This window comes from Rissa tridactyla, chromosome 3 (assembly GCF_028500815.1).
Source record: "Rissa tridactyla isolate bRisTri1 chromosome 3, bRisTri1.patW.cur.20221130, whole genome shotgun sequence".
NCBI lineage: Eukaryota > Metazoa > Chordata > Aves > Charadriiformes > Laridae > Rissa > Rissa tridactyla.
In genome coordinates this window covers 43,806,146-43,822,377 of record NC_071468.1, presented here as the reverse complement: position 1 = coordinate 43,822,377, position 16,232 = coordinate 43,806,146, and the positions used below count along the sequence as shown (strand labels likewise).

At 36.3% G+C, this 16,232-nt stretch overlaps 1 protein-coding gene across 4 annotated transcripts in view; it reads left to right on the top strand.

Moving 5' to 3' along the window:
• RYR2 (ryanodine receptor 2) overlaps nt 1–16,232 on the top strand; it is a 427,534-nt gene that overhangs the window by 107,746 nt on the left and 303,556 nt on the right. For 3 of the 4 annotated variants that reach the window (XM_054193733.1, XM_054193731.1, XM_054193730.1), the window contains exon 2: nt 9,143–9,262. In XM_054193733.1, the coding sequence (XP_054049708.1) occupies nt 9,143–9,262 (120 nt within the window). Of the gene's footprint in view, nt 1–9,142; nt 9,263–16,232 lie in introns of those variants that run through there. The other variant, XM_054193732.1, reaches the window with a different exon arrangement.

Below are 16,232 nucleotides of genomic sequence, written 5' to 3'. Positions count from 1 at the left end.
TGAGGGTATAATGCAATAGAATTCTTATCAAATTCCTAAAATTAGTGGAATTACATCAGAGATAAAGCTGACATACTGGGGCTGTTAAGAAGCTGAAATCAGCCCACTAGCTGTTTTCTGTTTAATTTGTTATTCATACTTTATTGCAGATGTTTTTCAGCACTCCTCTGTCAACAGCATCGGATGCAGAGTTAGCCATTACTAACTATGATTACAGACAGATAGATTTATTATTAGACACTGACAGCTGGACTTGGCATTTTTTAGGATTGTAGGACCACAGAAACTAATTGATGAGAAATAATAAAATGAGTCATTTCAATTGGAAATATGTTCATTTGCAGACATATTTTTAGTAGAACTCAATCAAGAGCATACTAGCACTTGCGTAGACAAGGCCATTGAGTGCTGAAACCAAATTTGACATTGTTTTATGCTGAGTCAGTGAAATATAGAGCCAGAAAAGGAAGCTTTGAGATTCCACGTAGACAGTACATCTGTTTTCAGTGTTGTGTGCATGTGTGATACCACTGGTGAGTACTATATTTGAGAAGGGACATAGCACGTGCAATTGAAGGGCACAGACACCTATGATACCACTGCAGTGACCAGTCAGATCAAACTCAGTGTGTTTCTCCACAAAGCACTTTGCAGAGCACAGAAGTTGCACTTGTTACTGGGTGTGCTCAAGCCACTCATTCAGACTTATTTGTTCCCTTCTGATCATGTGCTTCGTTTCCCTCTGGTGGCTGTGGAACCCATAGACTGGGATGTGTGCTGTGCCTGAGACGCTCTGCTCAGTGTTGATGCCCAAGTCCTAGATAGACTCTGCTCTGCCATATAGCATCACTATATTCAGCTGGTACATAACAAGCTTTTTGCCTTGTACATAGTGATTGCTTTCTGACAGGCTCTTTGTATCATTTTTCTTTAGTGAAGACTTTTTCTGACAAGTGGTGAATGTTAATCTACATAAAGCAAGATGGGTGGTTTTTTTTTTTTTTTTTTTTTTTTTTTAGTGCCACACATCTTTAGTACTGCAGATTACCATGACTTTGCTGATTATATTGATGACTAAGAGCTTTTTGGGGAAGGAGGAGGAGATAATGTGGTTATTGTACTAGCAGCCTGCTTCATAGTGCTGTATCGAGAACTACCAGCTAGTCTGGTCCTCTGGAATTCCATCTGTTCTGCATGGGTTTTTCTGTCTCGAAGAATAATTCCATTGGAATAATGTTGAATTCTTATGAAATTACTCCTCCTACAGGATAAAACTAAAACATGTACAAGTAAAATGTGTCCAGACTATTTAGAATCATGTGACCAGAAAAGCCATCTCAATTCCTTCTCATCCTAAGGGAAGTTCAGCTATGCATAAATCCTCCTGACAGAGGTTTTCTGGAGCAGTTTTTATAGTCTTGTAATGATGAAGCTTCTAAACTGGTCTGTGAAAATGCTTTGCTATCCTCAGAAAACTTTTCCCCAACTGGCTAACATTAATTCTCTTAATGCAATGAGGAACAGTATTGTCCTCTACTCCATGTCTTACTGACAACAATATCATATTGTTGTCGTGTTTCCCTAGTCTAAGCAGACTGCATGCCAGCAGTTTTTTCTGGATCTTTCATGTTTTTTTTTCTAGGTATCGTCAGTCTTGTTGTTCTCTCTCCTTTCTCTATTTGAAATGAAGGGTCAAAGTAGCTGTTTCACTTCAGCTGAAGCCTTTACCAGTGTTGACTGTAAAGTCAAAGGATCGCAACTCTTGAAGTCACATGTACTTCTTTCCCAATTAGCCCAGCTTTTTGGTTTCTATCCAGCTGCCTGGTGGTGTTGACTCATGATCAGCATTTGATTGACCGTAACCAGCTGATCCTTCTCTGCAGCACCGTTGTATTTTCATTGCTTTTTATCCTGCATCTCTGCCTAAAGGATGTACGCTGCGCTAAGGTTGTTTTCAGTTCCTTATAGGTTGTTCTCCCTTAAGGCAGTCTGAGCACTAATTCCTGCTGGCCAAGGACATTACTCTTGTTATTTTACTATTAACTATTATGATGGTCAACTGCTACTAAGAAGATAGTGGAGTTTTGGTTCAAGCTCAGATTCAGTGATCAGAAGTTTGGGTCCTCTTCTTACCTCTGTTACAGGCTTCCTTTGCCTTCAGATACCAGAAGCTCTAGATTTATCTCCCTAATAGGATGCTATTTCAAAATAGAGTTTGGTAGTTTGTTGGAGATGCTGGTTGATCAGTCAAGAATAGAATTAGCAGTTAAAGTAGGTAATGCTATGCTCTGAGCATTTGTTTTGTTTGTATCTCCCATAGGATTGTTGAAAAGATATTTTGCTGTTGATCATAGTTCTTGCATGTTATGTACATGATGTTTAATAAATCCTATGCATTGTGACTTCTGTTTGTTTTCAGCAGGGATTTGTAGAAGGAAAAACACCATCTTAATCTGTTACTTGACTTTCTGCATTGTTGCTTTTTATCTTCTTCCAAAGCACAGAAAGAAAGAGGCTCTGGGGCAACTATTAGCATGTGGTTGCCAGTAATTGTGGAAGTGTTGTGGCTGATGGCCCATAGGATTTACAAACTTTTATTCTACACTTTAATCTAGTGTTTATCCCAACAAGGCAAAGGGAAATGGAAGTAAAGTTCGTAAGTCAAGAAGTATTCTACAGTTTCCTTAGGCAGAAAGCAGTTTGTACAGGCTAAATTTCTATTTGTAGATCTACTTTTAAAGTATGTGTGGCACCTATACTCATCGCCCAGTTCAGTTGCGCAGCTGAACAGTAAATGGGATGCGGTGAAGCAGAACTGTGCATATGTGGAGATTGAGGAAGCTATTAAGAGTGAGCTATTAACGTCTGTGCTGAGAGCCTGATTTATAGCATATGGAAGTTGATGGAAACATTCCGCTAACTGCAGTGTTCGCTATATAAAACAGCAGCAGAAGTGAGTTTGAATGTACAAGCATAACTTATCAGTTTTAACCTTTGAATGCTGTATTTTGCAAATGTGACATTCTCTATTCTGTATGCAGTTTCGGAATTGGTATACTGTCACGAAGCAGTAGAAGCACAGAGTCAGCATTACATCTTTGAGGGAGGTAATTATGTGTAATGGGTTTACACATAATTAGGATTAGGAAGAGCAGGGCAAATTTTTTATATTAATAATAGTTTGTGTTTTATTTGCTGCATTCACTGCAAAGGAGGAAAATATAAAGTATAAAATATAAAATCAAGGAAAATACCCCCAAAATATTGCCTATTTTTGTCCTGAATTGGAAGCAAATTGCAGATGTGAAGGTTATGCCATAATGAGTTGAAGCATCTGGGGCTGAAGCACGTGCAGTGTTTTTAAATAGATATATTACTTGTAGTATATTGCTACTTTATTTATCATCAACTTCTCTTGCAGGGATTTTTAGCAATACTGTAAGCTCCAAAACTGTGCTTTTCTTGCATGGTTAAAATAAAAGACATGGAGGTAGTAATGGCATAGAATGTAAAACAGAGAAAGACATACAGTAGGAAATTATATTTTGTATTCTTAAAGAATGCAAATAAAGAATTTATTCAGTCCTGTTCTGTCCTTTGACTTCCTACTAAACCAGCGCCAGATATGAATTCAAAAGTTTTAACAATATGTGTAATTATTAAAAGTTTAAGGTACTACAATGTGCAGAATAATAATAAAAAATATATGAAGAATAATTTTAAAAAAAGCAACAGACAAACAAACTACCTTAGGCAGGTACAAACTACAACTAGCAGATTTCCAGAAAAACACCACAATGCAAATATTCCACCCCCAAAATCACAGCTGTGTCCATATTGAGGAGGTACTAAAAAGTGTAGCACTGTAGATGATGCCTACCTGTGGCAATTCAGTCAGCCAGTTTTAGTTCTTTAATAGAATTAACATATTGAGAAAGTTAAGGATTAGTCAAAAGTGACTTCACACGAGGCATCAGTTTTTAGGGTTTAACAGGACAAAGGAACACAAGGAAATACATGTGTGTGTGTATGTTTTGTTCAGTCATAACTTGAAATTGCTGACCTTGGAAAAATATACCTAGTGGAAACATTCATGTTGGAACATAACATGCCCACATCTTTACATGAGAAACTAACCTTTCTCTTGACTGGGTAGTATATATTTTGTGTAATCTTAGGGGATTTGAGTGGATTTCACAGAAAAGTCAAATAATCACTGTAGATGAAAGTAAGTGCTATTAAGGAGCTTTGAGAACTTGCTGTTTTAATATTGTACCTTGACAGCAAACCTGTGCTCTTCCCTCATTAATCTGGTCTTCTGGAATGTGTTTCTGAGCATGCAGTTTCCCGGTTTATGGCTATTGCTGGCAGCATTGTGGCTTTAGGAGTAATTTTTAGCTGTAGAAACTGTTATGGTGCTGTTAAAGGTGTGGTTTTTTGTTTGTTTTTATGTTTGTTGTTGTGTATTGTTGTGTGGGGTTTTTTGCCTTTTTTTTTTTTTTTTTTAAATTACTGGGTCCTCTGCTAAATAATTTAGTTATTTGTTTAGTTTCTGTGACAATAAAGATTTCATGAAAATAATTAAGTAGCCCATAATGAATAGATATAATTAAGAATCTGCTGTGTGCTGCTCTGTTCAATAGCTGTCCTTGCTTTCCAAAATTGGATGCTTAAAAAATAAATAGAGCTGTGTGGCATAGGTAACATCTACCCGTTGTTTTTTTCAGAATGCTTCTTCAGGAATCAGAATGATAAATGCAGTAGTGCACTTATCAAACACTCTTGCTGTTTGAGTCAGGGCAGGTATCTGACATAACACAAAGTAGAATGTCTTTTTGCTGGAAGATATGGTATCTTTAGAACTATGAATGCATGTACTGGCTGACACATAAGGATTTATCGGGACTAATGGATTACTCCAAAATGGTGCTTGGTCATAATCTTAAAGGACTGTTCGTGGCTGGTTACATTAGCCTTAGCTGCACATTGTCTTCATCGTGTTCATTTGCAAACCTGGGGAGGAGAATAGCTTTCTGACTTGGATTATCAGTTTAACAATCTGGGTACCATTCCTGCTCTCCCCTAGGTACGCTCCGTTAATGTAGGTAGGCAGTATCATCTTCGCTCCTTACCGCCCCATTTGTGGAATGGAGATAACTGCACTTCCAAGTTCCCAAAAGTGTTACGAAGAAGATCAGGCTGTGAACTGAAGGATGAATGAGAATGGGTGGAAGGATCATCCATTAAAGTACCTACGTTAAATGGACAGCTTCCCAAGTTGGATTCGCTTTTACTTGCAGTAAATGCAGATATATCTGAGACTGTGCTCCATTGTTGTTATGGTGACTACTTGCCTTGTGCATTTGGTAATAAGTTGCAGCACCACTGTGTGCACAGAATTTGCGTGGTTTTTGGCACCTGCTTTCCCTTACTCTCTTGGTACCTTTTTCTGTATCCAAAAACTGGAAAAATAGAAGACAAAGCAGCATCTTTGAGCTTACTAATGAAGGCTGCTATGGTGATAGCAAATTGGAATGGAAATACTAAAATTTTCCAATTTTCACAGAGGAAACTGGCAGATGTGTATCAAAGTGGTGATTATTCAGCAAAACGAGAATAACAAAAATATCTGTCAGTGGAAATGTCTTTGCTATTGCCCTTCCTTCCAAACTGTGCTGGAGTTTTTTCAAGACTGTACTATATTCTGCATAATCCATGTCTTGCTGTGGTTATTTTGAATATGGTTTAAATCAAATACTTTTGTAGAATACAGATACTGGTTTTTAAATAAGATTTTGATTAGATCAAGTATATGTTTAAATTCATTTCATTGAATATGACAGACACATACTCTTGTTTGTTAACATGTGTGTTACCTTAATCAATTACAAAGACCTGTAACTGTGTTGTGGAAGACTAGGTTCTCTTCTTTTGGCTTTGCACTTAATATTGTCATTGCATAGACAAGTCTTTCTACCTGTCTTAAAACACAGTTTGTCCAAGAGTTTAGATTCCAAGTGGATCAAAAGTTCCTACAAGTGATTGCATTTTAGCATTAAACATCTGTGCTTGAAGCTGGCTTCTTGGAATCTCTTTAATTTTCATCTGTTGTGTTTACTATGTTATTAAGCAACTCAACGTTTGACAGAGGTGTTTAAAAGACATGAATACTCCTGTCAACACCTTTGTGTTGCCTCTACCTCCAAATTTTCAGTCTCACGTGAGGAGAGTTAGGAAAGAAGGAGATAGGATTGTATCTGGATATATAATGATGTATTTGCTTAACTTTTTAAGGCTACAGTTATAGCCCTTTGAAACATAAATTACTTTCATCACTTCTAATCTGACAGTGACTGACAGAAAAAATAATGATCTAAAACCTCATCTGCATAATGTATGGATGTGAAAATGCTCAGAAGGTAATAGGAAGAAATGAAACAGTCTGAGACATCTTGTAATTCAAGATTTAAGAATATCTGAAAAGTATTTTTATTTAATAGACATTTAATATGATGCACACTATAGCTTTCTTCATACAAGAGCAAAGTGACCTTCAGTGAAGGTCTCTGGCGGTGTGACTTCAAATGAGGAAATTATGCATTTTTAGCTCTCCTGATACTGGCATTGGATAGCATTTGCTGATTTGAAAACAGGTTTAGAAAGAAAGACAGTGCTGAGATGCTTACCCACTTATCAGCCTTCTCTAACAAAATGGAATGGAATTATGTATCTTAATATAATTCTGCAACACAATCAAATTGTATATCTATAGGAATCTTCTGAACACGTAGTTAGTAAATGTTGGAAGACTGAATCCAGGGTAGAGTTTATATTAGATTCTTCTCTAATGATGTGCACAGAAATGCAAACTAACTTAGAGCTGGGTGTGTATAACACATCATTACCTGTAATCACCTTTCACTTGATCTGCCAATGGCACTGTACCTTCCTTAACCTTCTGTGCCAGTTTTATCAACCCCATCTTGACTAGAGAAAGAAGTTCCACAATACTATGACTCCGTGACCTGAATTAAGAGAACATTTATTGTAACCATCTACACACAAAACAACGAAAATGTAGCAAAACAGAGTTGTGACTTGCTTTGTTGTTTAATGAGCGTGTTCTGCCAAACCAGGAATTAACTTTTGAAAAGGGCATGGGAGGTTGGTTGATTTTCATTGATTAGCAAGCATTTTTAAGAAATCTGTCTTTATTTGTGAATTATGTATTTAACAAAATAAGCCATCTACTCTCTAAACTGTACAGCAAAAGAAGAGATAATGATCGCAAAATGAATTGAGAAAGTTTGTATGTCAGGAAATTTAGCAACTGATATATTAGTGTTCTTAATCCTCCAATGGTCAGAATCTACGTTATACATGGATGCTTGGTGATTGTGCCTAAGTGGTTTGCAGGGAAGGATATGATGCATTAGATCATTAACCAAAATTTAGTATGTCAGGGACTTGCCCCAAACCAACTTATATTTTTGCTGCTGTCATCATAAAATCGTTTTTGTAGATGGGCTATGTAGAACACTTTTCAGACTTTCTCTAAAAGTACGGTGTACAATGATAGAAAATGGGGCATTAAAAAAATTACATTGGTGGTTCATTTCAGTAGAAAGTGGCCTTGCTATGTGGTGTGGCTATGGAAGTACGATGTTGACATCTTCTCTACTGACCCTTTTTGGGGACACAACATATGATGGTGACAGGGTTACTGGAATTTCCATTCTGCTGGTGTGGTAATTTAGGAAGAAAGGCTAGGAAGAGAAAGGAGGAGGAGAGTGTGTTTATATAGCTGCAATCTATCACCACTATTTTTAACCTGACAATAAACTTTTATTTGAATCAAGTGCAATTAAGATTAGGAAATACTAATTCTGTGCTTTAAAAAACAAAACCGAACAACCAAAACCACCTACTCTCCCCCGCCCTCCCCAAATGCTCTGGCTTTTAATAGATGCTAATTTTACAAAGAGTACACAGCAAAGCTCTCAGCTCTGTGTATGTGGTCTTCTAGATCCTTGATTTCAGCCTGTAGGGACTTTTCTTTGTTAATTACAATTGTACATTGTGAACTACACATGCAACATATGCACTTGTTACACTTTCTGGATTTAATGTCTGACTGGAAGCAGTTACTACTTTTTGCCTCTACAACTGACTGTGGATCACAAGTAATATGCAGCTTAGTATACAAGGAAAATGGGTTTACCTACACTTAGGGCTAGGGTTTGCTACATGGGGACAATTCTAAAAAGTTATTAGGGATTAATTTTTAAAGTGTCTGATTAAATTCTATTTAATCTCCTGTTCTTCTCAAAATTAAATACACTTTAATTTAGTTTAGGTTAATTACTAGAGTGAAGTAAACTAAACCAAATAAAAGGCCAGCTTAATTCAGGATAGATGTTTACAAGTGGCTTCAAATTACTCGGTCCAATTTAAATTCAGGCATTTCTTTAATTTGATGAACTTTTCTGAATGTCCCTATGTAAAAAGCTGCCTGTAAGAACAACTGTTTTTGATAAAGATGCCTGCCTTAATGCGTGCATTTCTGTAGTCTCATCCTCTTCTGCTTCCAGTTGCATGCTTCATCCTGTAGTTTTATTGTTGTATTAAATTTTGCTTACAGTGTTAAATGACCTCTTCACAATCATTCGTGTGAAATTTATTGTTGGAAACTCTAATTTTGTTTCATAAATAAATGGGCAGAATACACAGGGTGATACTATTTTTTCTATTCTTAAACAGAAAACCTTTGCTAGAAAATAGACTCATTAGAATAAAGTCTTCTTTCTAACTTAAACCATATTTCTGCAAAGGGATTCTCCAGCTCATGGTTATGTTACTTTGAAGAAGTGGGATTTAAATAAGGGCCTGCTTCTGTTTTTTTGGGTTTGTTGACAAGATCTTTGGCTGTTTTACTACAAGGATTTATTCCCGTAACATTTGTATTTCATGCATACTGACCTCTGTTACAAGGATAGGCAAACAGGAAAAGCACATATGTAGTTATAAAATTTTTAATTTAATTTACTTGTGTTCAGGGATAACTGAGTTTAGCAATGCTTCTCCAGATCTTGTTGGGTCAGAAGCATAACCACCGTTCTGTTTTTGTTTGCTTTTTCGGTAGGATGATGAGGTGGTTCTGCAGTGCACCGCAACTGTTCACAAGGAGCAACAGAAACTGTGTCTTGCTGCAGAAGGATTTGGCAACAGGCTTTGCTTTTTGGAATCCACATCAAATTCTAAGGTACTGCTGAGTGTTTTAAGTGTCATGTATGAAGCAAGGATATAGTTATAATATTGCTTGCTCTGATGCACTATACACAAATCTGTCTAGGAGAGAGGACAAATCAAATCTATCAATAGTATAAGGAATATTTAATTCCCCTTCGAAGTTTAATTTTTCCTTTGTCATGGTCCTTTGGTTGGACTCTAACGCTATGCTTTCTGTTTCACGCTCACTTTAGAACTAGTTAGCTGCAGAAGTCCAGCTCAGTAATATGCTTGTTATTTTGGTTGTCCAAACTCAACTCAGTTGTAGTAAACCGCAGTGCAATTTTTGTGTACTGCAGTTCAAAGACACATTTGATTACTCTGATTTTTAACTCCACAGGAAAGAAAGCGATTATTCTATTTGTGGTAAGTTTTTATTCTGTGACATTTACGTTGAGATGATTATTACTTTAAGTCCTTTTAATTCCTAACTGAGCAGAGTAATAGTGCAAGTATCAAAATTATCTCCTCTAATCAGTTTGTTATCTAAGCCTACTATAACTCTGCTATATATGTAGTAGATACAGTAGTTTGAAAAATTAACTTTGTTATTTGTTGCAAAGGAGGGGTTTTGTTTCACAATCACATATGCTCAAATAAATGTTTGGAAGACAAAGATGTGACTTCTGAGGGCAGAACTGGTTTTGTGACCAAAGTAATGGGTGTACTTGGACTTTTATTTAAACAAAGGGAAGAATGTTGTTTAACAAATTTGTTTTTTCTTCAGCTAAAATATAAATGTTTGATGAGAAAATACAATAAAGGTAAAGCATCTGGAAAGACATCTAGAAAGATTTAGAACAAAAAATGATGTTTTTTATCTTGCCAACTTCCATAACATCACTTTGATTCTCTCTGATACATTGCGGAGTAATGCTTCATTTTCTGTCTCATCATTTTGAATGTATTATTCATAGTAATAAATTTTTCACTAGGATATTAATGATTCATTATAATAGCAGTGATCCTGACGAATTCATTCATGCCGCTCTGTTTTAAGTGACTCTTTTTAACAATAAAAATGTGTTGGGATAGAAGTGGTTGCAGTTCTAGTTGCCTGGGAGGCCAGAAAAATCTATTTAATGAATTTATTATCATTCAGTAAGTTTGGATATTAAGTCTACAGTCTCTCTCTCACTATATAAAACTCAAAAATTCTTGTCTTTAAGGAATACAGTGTAAATTTCATATCAGTTTCCTATGATTCCTTGTTCATGCTGCTTTTTCTCTGTGTTTTGTGAAGCAATATTTATTCTGCTAATTCTGCATGAGCTTGGAGAAAAAAAGCAAACAAAAGAAAACCCATGCAGTGCATCCTTGTTTTAATTTTTAAGGGCTGACAGTTTCCTAGGATGAGCTTATTTGAAGTCATTTGGAGATATAAATATTGAGGGAGCCATAAAATTACCAAATCCTTAATGAAAAGTTGACTGTAAAGAAGAGTAAATAAAAGTAAATAAAAATGTTTTTCTTCCTAATGTCTGTGCCCATACAATATTGTTATTGCATTACATAAGGAAGAGCATAGAAGATATTACAGGAGGCATATAATAATTTGAAAAAGGTTCCAGTAGAGTTCTTGAGCCAGTTAAAAAAAAATCCCTGCATGTCTTTAAGACTATTTTCTAGGTGTAATGAGATTGTGATGCATATTAATGCAAACAGTAGTGTGGCATCTGAACTGCAGCCAGGTGTCATGGATGAGGTACGAAACCAAGCACCAGTAATAGGCCAAACACAACTAATAGACCTCAGCTATCATCCTGGAACTTGCATTCTTGAGAATGCCTGATACAATCCCCTGCTTTTCTCCAATATATGGCTCCTGGTGATGTAGCTGATATTTTATTAGCACAGCTTATTCACATGGGCTTTCTTGCCCATTTGAATGGGATCATTTAATAATTCACACTACAAAAATAACGTTCAAATTGAAGATATATAATGATGGAATACTTTGGCATCTACTGACTATTAATACTTATCCCATTACAACAATAACACTGGGAGACCCATTATGAAAATTGCTTAATGAATTTTATTTTCTTCTGTTCAGATATACAACACAAGTGTTTCTTTGGAGGGTTGTGTAGATTCCCTCAGCGTTGGAGGAGAAAAGCAGATTTTGAAAACATACTAACAAAAGATGGATGATGATAGTTGGGCTAAATTAGCAAACGCTTTAACAAGCATTATCAGTTCACATGTCTTCACATTTCAAAACTGTTTCCATGTTCCACATTCTTCACTCCTTTTGGAAGCAATCCATGCTTTTCAAATCACTTTACTGAGCAAAGACATCCTCTTTATTTCTCAGCTCTGCAAACCTGTTGTTTTTCTGTACATATTGTAAGGTGTTTGAATTTTAAACAAGGAATTCATTCATATTTGGAGCTATGTTACAGCTTGTTTTGAGGCTTTAGGTTGGTTTCTTTGTAGCACTTGGACAGACATCTTTTGCTGTTAAATTTGATCTGGTACTGTTTCTGACAAGAAATACATCTTATCACAAAATAGCATTTTAAATGGCAGTACAGTTGTATTTCTAAATTTGTGAATGTTTTTTGTGCATTTTTTTGGTCTGAGTGCTGAGGTTGACATGCCTGAGGGATGGGATGCCATACAGAGGGACTTGGACAAGCTCGAGAAGTGGGCCCATGTGACCTAAAGATCTAAAAAAACCTCCCCAATTTTTTTTCTTTCTCTTTTTTTTTTTTTTTTAAGAAGGCAGCATAGTTTGTGATCCTATGGTTTGAACTTTCCATTGAGCTGTGAATTACATTACCTATAATAACTTATAGTGATGAGAGAAGACTCCAAAACCTTATTATATGCTTAATAAGTCTATTTGTAAAGTGAGGAAGGGATTTGATAACTTTTTTCCTTTTTTGCTTTTGAAGAGTAACTTTTCTCCTGTGGCAGGTCATGGTTTGAACACTAGGAAAGGTTCTGCAGATCGGTGCTGGACTGGTGTAGCCAGTTGGCTGGGGCTGTCTGTTCCATGACCCACAGCTGCATAGATCAGTCATGTCCCATCCTTTGTTGGTCCTTAGATGCTACTGTTGTGTGAGGGGATAGAAAATAACACCTGAGGGTAAAACTTGCACCCCATTTCTTGTCCTGCCAAATACCAGTTCTCTGGGGTTTTTCTTTGCCCTTTTTTTGGTCTGTTTTGAAAAAGTAGGTGAATCAACAGGAGCTGAACAGGTGGCTATGCAGGAAGGGAAGAGGAGAATGAGTGGAGGGAGGCAGAGAGGATGGTCAGCTGGCACAGACAAGGTTACAAGGAAGTATGATTCTCCACTATTTACAAAAGAAATTTCCATGTCAGCAGACAAATTCTATATGGATGTGTCTAGAGAACGGTGTCATCCTAAAGGCGGGCAGGGACACTGGCCTACGCTCTTGTACCCTGGTTGCCTCTGGGAGAAAAACTCTTTTCTCCATTTGTCTTTCGGAGCGTAAGACCTGAAGGCTTTTTTTTGTCTTGTACAGCAAACACTTGAGCATGTTCTCAGTGACCACGGCAAATAATCTTTCCGACTCCAGAGAAACTGAGCCTGAAACTCTTTCTGACAGCTGAGAAACAATACCTGTGCTGTATACAGTTTTTGATTGTGTAAATCCAAATATATAAAAAAACCACATGGTATCCATTAATGTATGGATGCAAGTAGATGCTTTTTGAGCAATTATTGATATAATGAAATACTAAGTTTTTAAAAATTTGATTCATGCTGATGAATCAAATCAGTGTTGTCTGCTTGTGTTTACAGTGGATCATTCTGAGAATTTGCCATATGGTAAGGGTTTTTTTTTATTTTTGATAGTGCTGTGGTTCCTTTTTGTGCTTCTGTTTCCATTGCATCCTTCTAAAAAAGTCAAAAAAGGTGTTTGGCAAGGCTTTCTAGCTGCACCTCCAAGGCCGTTTTAATTGCCTTTGTGTCATGTTGCCAAAATGAATGTTCATATTTAATGGCAAAGATGGCACGTAATCTTAGGTAATCTGATGTTCAGAGGACTCCATTTAGCAGACATTCACTAAGATAATTGATTTTAATAATTTAAATGAAGAGTTGATAATAAATTTATGCATACTTACACATTACTTGCCCTACTTTACATACATAATTTAGATATAGGTAGAGGAAGTCTTCATAGGTGTAGATCAGACAGGATTTTATTCCATGATTCATTCTTTCCCAGTAAAATGCTTCTCTATAGAAGCGATGTAAATAGGAACATAGTGTGTTTCACTCCATTTGTATGTAGTTTTATATAATACATAATTTATATAATTGTAAATATTATGTTTATTATTCATGTATATCAGATTCAATTTTTATTCCTTTTAAATCTTGCATAAATCCTGAGCCTAAATGCAGATGTGTAGCCATATCCACCAGACCTGACTTGTGATCCTTGCACTTAACTCCACAAACCAACAGAACTATTTCTTAAGATGGAAAGTGAATAATTTAAAATGGATGTGAAACATTCAGACTACGAAAGACAGTGGGTCAGATCTCCATGGATGTGAAGCAGCAACAGAAATATGGCTTTATATCAGCTCAAAATTGTATGCAGTATTAGTAGGTGTAATAATACAGCTTAGCATGTTTGTACTGTCATGTGTAATGCAGGTAGTTTTTAAGAAGTAAACAAAATGTGTGATACCTTGCGAGGCATCACAGACTAAATAGTGTAATTATAATATATCCAATCAAGGAAATCTTAGTATTCTCTTTGCATAGAGAATCTCTCTTGCAAGAGAAGATTGCATCTTCTCTTGTAGCATATATTGGAATTTCAAATACGTACAGGAATGGATCATTCTGATCTTGCAGAAAAGTTCATTATCAAATCTAGTTGTGTCAGAGATACACATTGAGTTTTATCTTAATGAAGCACTATTTATTACCAAAAAGGAATTAAAAGCTCTTCCTATCTACAAAACCTTCTTATGTATCTTCATAAATGTGAAAGTTGTTTTTTTCAGTCACACCCACTTATTTAATATTTAAAAGCGTGATATTACTACAGACCAGTTCTCTGGATATATCTACCAATAATTCTACTTTGTTTGTTGCATGCTTGGTATTAGAGATTTAGAATCCACTTTAAATGTATTGTGTACTTGGTATTTTTTTGACAAAAAAATATTTCAGAAATATTAAAGACTATTACCAATAAAGCACTTAAAAAGGGACCTCCAAAGGAAAGTAAAAAATACCTAAATATGCCAGTAGAGTGCATGACATGTAACCTGCAAATGTAGCAACAAAAGCCGAAAGATAGAATGAAAAACAAATTTGTAGTTAAGGGGAATTAATTAGGTGATGATAATATGCCAAGTGATGGCACTGAAAGAAAGAATAGTATGTATGATATGTATGCATACATTATGTCTGTTATCAACTAACCCATGCAAGACAAATTTCAAAAAAGCTCATTTTATTTTTGATATTAATGATATGATTCATACTGTTAGTAACATAGGCCATCCAATCAAGAAGCTTAACCCAAAGCTGTATAATTTGTGTAATTTAACAAACAAAACATGAGTTGTAGTTTCTCCATTCAAATATGTATAGTTTGCAACTTTCTTCATTATCTAAATGTCTGTTAAAAGCAAGCAAACAAACCCTAAATGTTTACAGAAACATATGTGATGGTAGTTGGTGGTGGTTGCGCTGGGGTTTTTTTTGGGAGGTTGTTTGTTTGTGGTTTGTTTGGTTTTTTTATTGTAGTGGAACAGATGTAGGAATTCAGATTCTGATATAAAATAAGTGAAGATGACCTGAAAAATCCCATTAGATCAGTTTTCCTTTATATATCCTAGTAACTGTTTAGGGGTCTCATTATGTGAAGATTAAAATATAAAAAGAAGCAGATATGCTAGAAAATCTGTTGAGATACAGCTGTGACACAAGCACTACGATGTGGAAGAAATTCTTTCCTGTGAGGGTGGTGAGGCACTGGAACAGGTTGCCCAGGGAAGCTGTGGATGCCCCATCCCTGGAAGTGTTCAAGGCCAGGCTGGATGGGGCTTTGAGCAGCCTGATCTAGTGGGAGGTGTCCCTGCCCATGGCAGGGGGGTTGGAACTAGATGATCTTTAAGGTCCCTTCCAACCCAAACCATTCTGTGATTCGATGTAAGAAGGTCAAATATGTGGTGCACAGTCCTATAATTAGTTCGGTGAGTTTTCTGGAGGCTTCTGCAAACCTGCTAGTTTGATGTGATTTAGCTTCTGAGTCCTACCCTTTTTAGTACTGCTTCTATTAAAAAGCAGAGTTGCTATTATTGCATGATAGCTTTATCTATTTGCATTTTGAATATTCTGTTCAAAGCAATGCCCTCGCATAATTACATAGTTGATGAGTTTTGGTGCTTGGTGTCTCCCCGCCCCCCCCCAACTTAGTATAAAAGTCTTAAGACTCCATAATCTTGGGACTAGGTGTTAAGGACGGGAAAAAGATTATTTGCCTTCACCAAATACATTAACTATACTAAAATACCATAAGAAAGTCCTTGAAAGATAAATAAAATGATACGTAGAGCAAAGGCAGAACGTTTTGAGGTGGGACCTCACTCTTGCTGTATGTTCTTGTCTGACGTGAGTTACAACCGATGGCTGTTCAATGCACGCAGAGTCCCAGCGGCTTCGGGCTTGCTGCATTACCCTGGGTAACTGAACATCACAAGGTTACACAATGGCATGTTCTGCTAAATCCTCTAGAGCTCAGCATTTTAAATATTTTCTCTGATGGGTTTATAACAGAATGTACTTCATTAGTACATGCAGAGTAGTTACAAAGCAGTTGTTTGAATTTTACTTAGGCTGATATGTAGCTGCAAATCTGAAAACCTAAAAAACCCAGACAGATTCATAAATCTGTGTGTTTCAAGCTAAGAACACATGGAAGTGCCAATGCTTACTTAT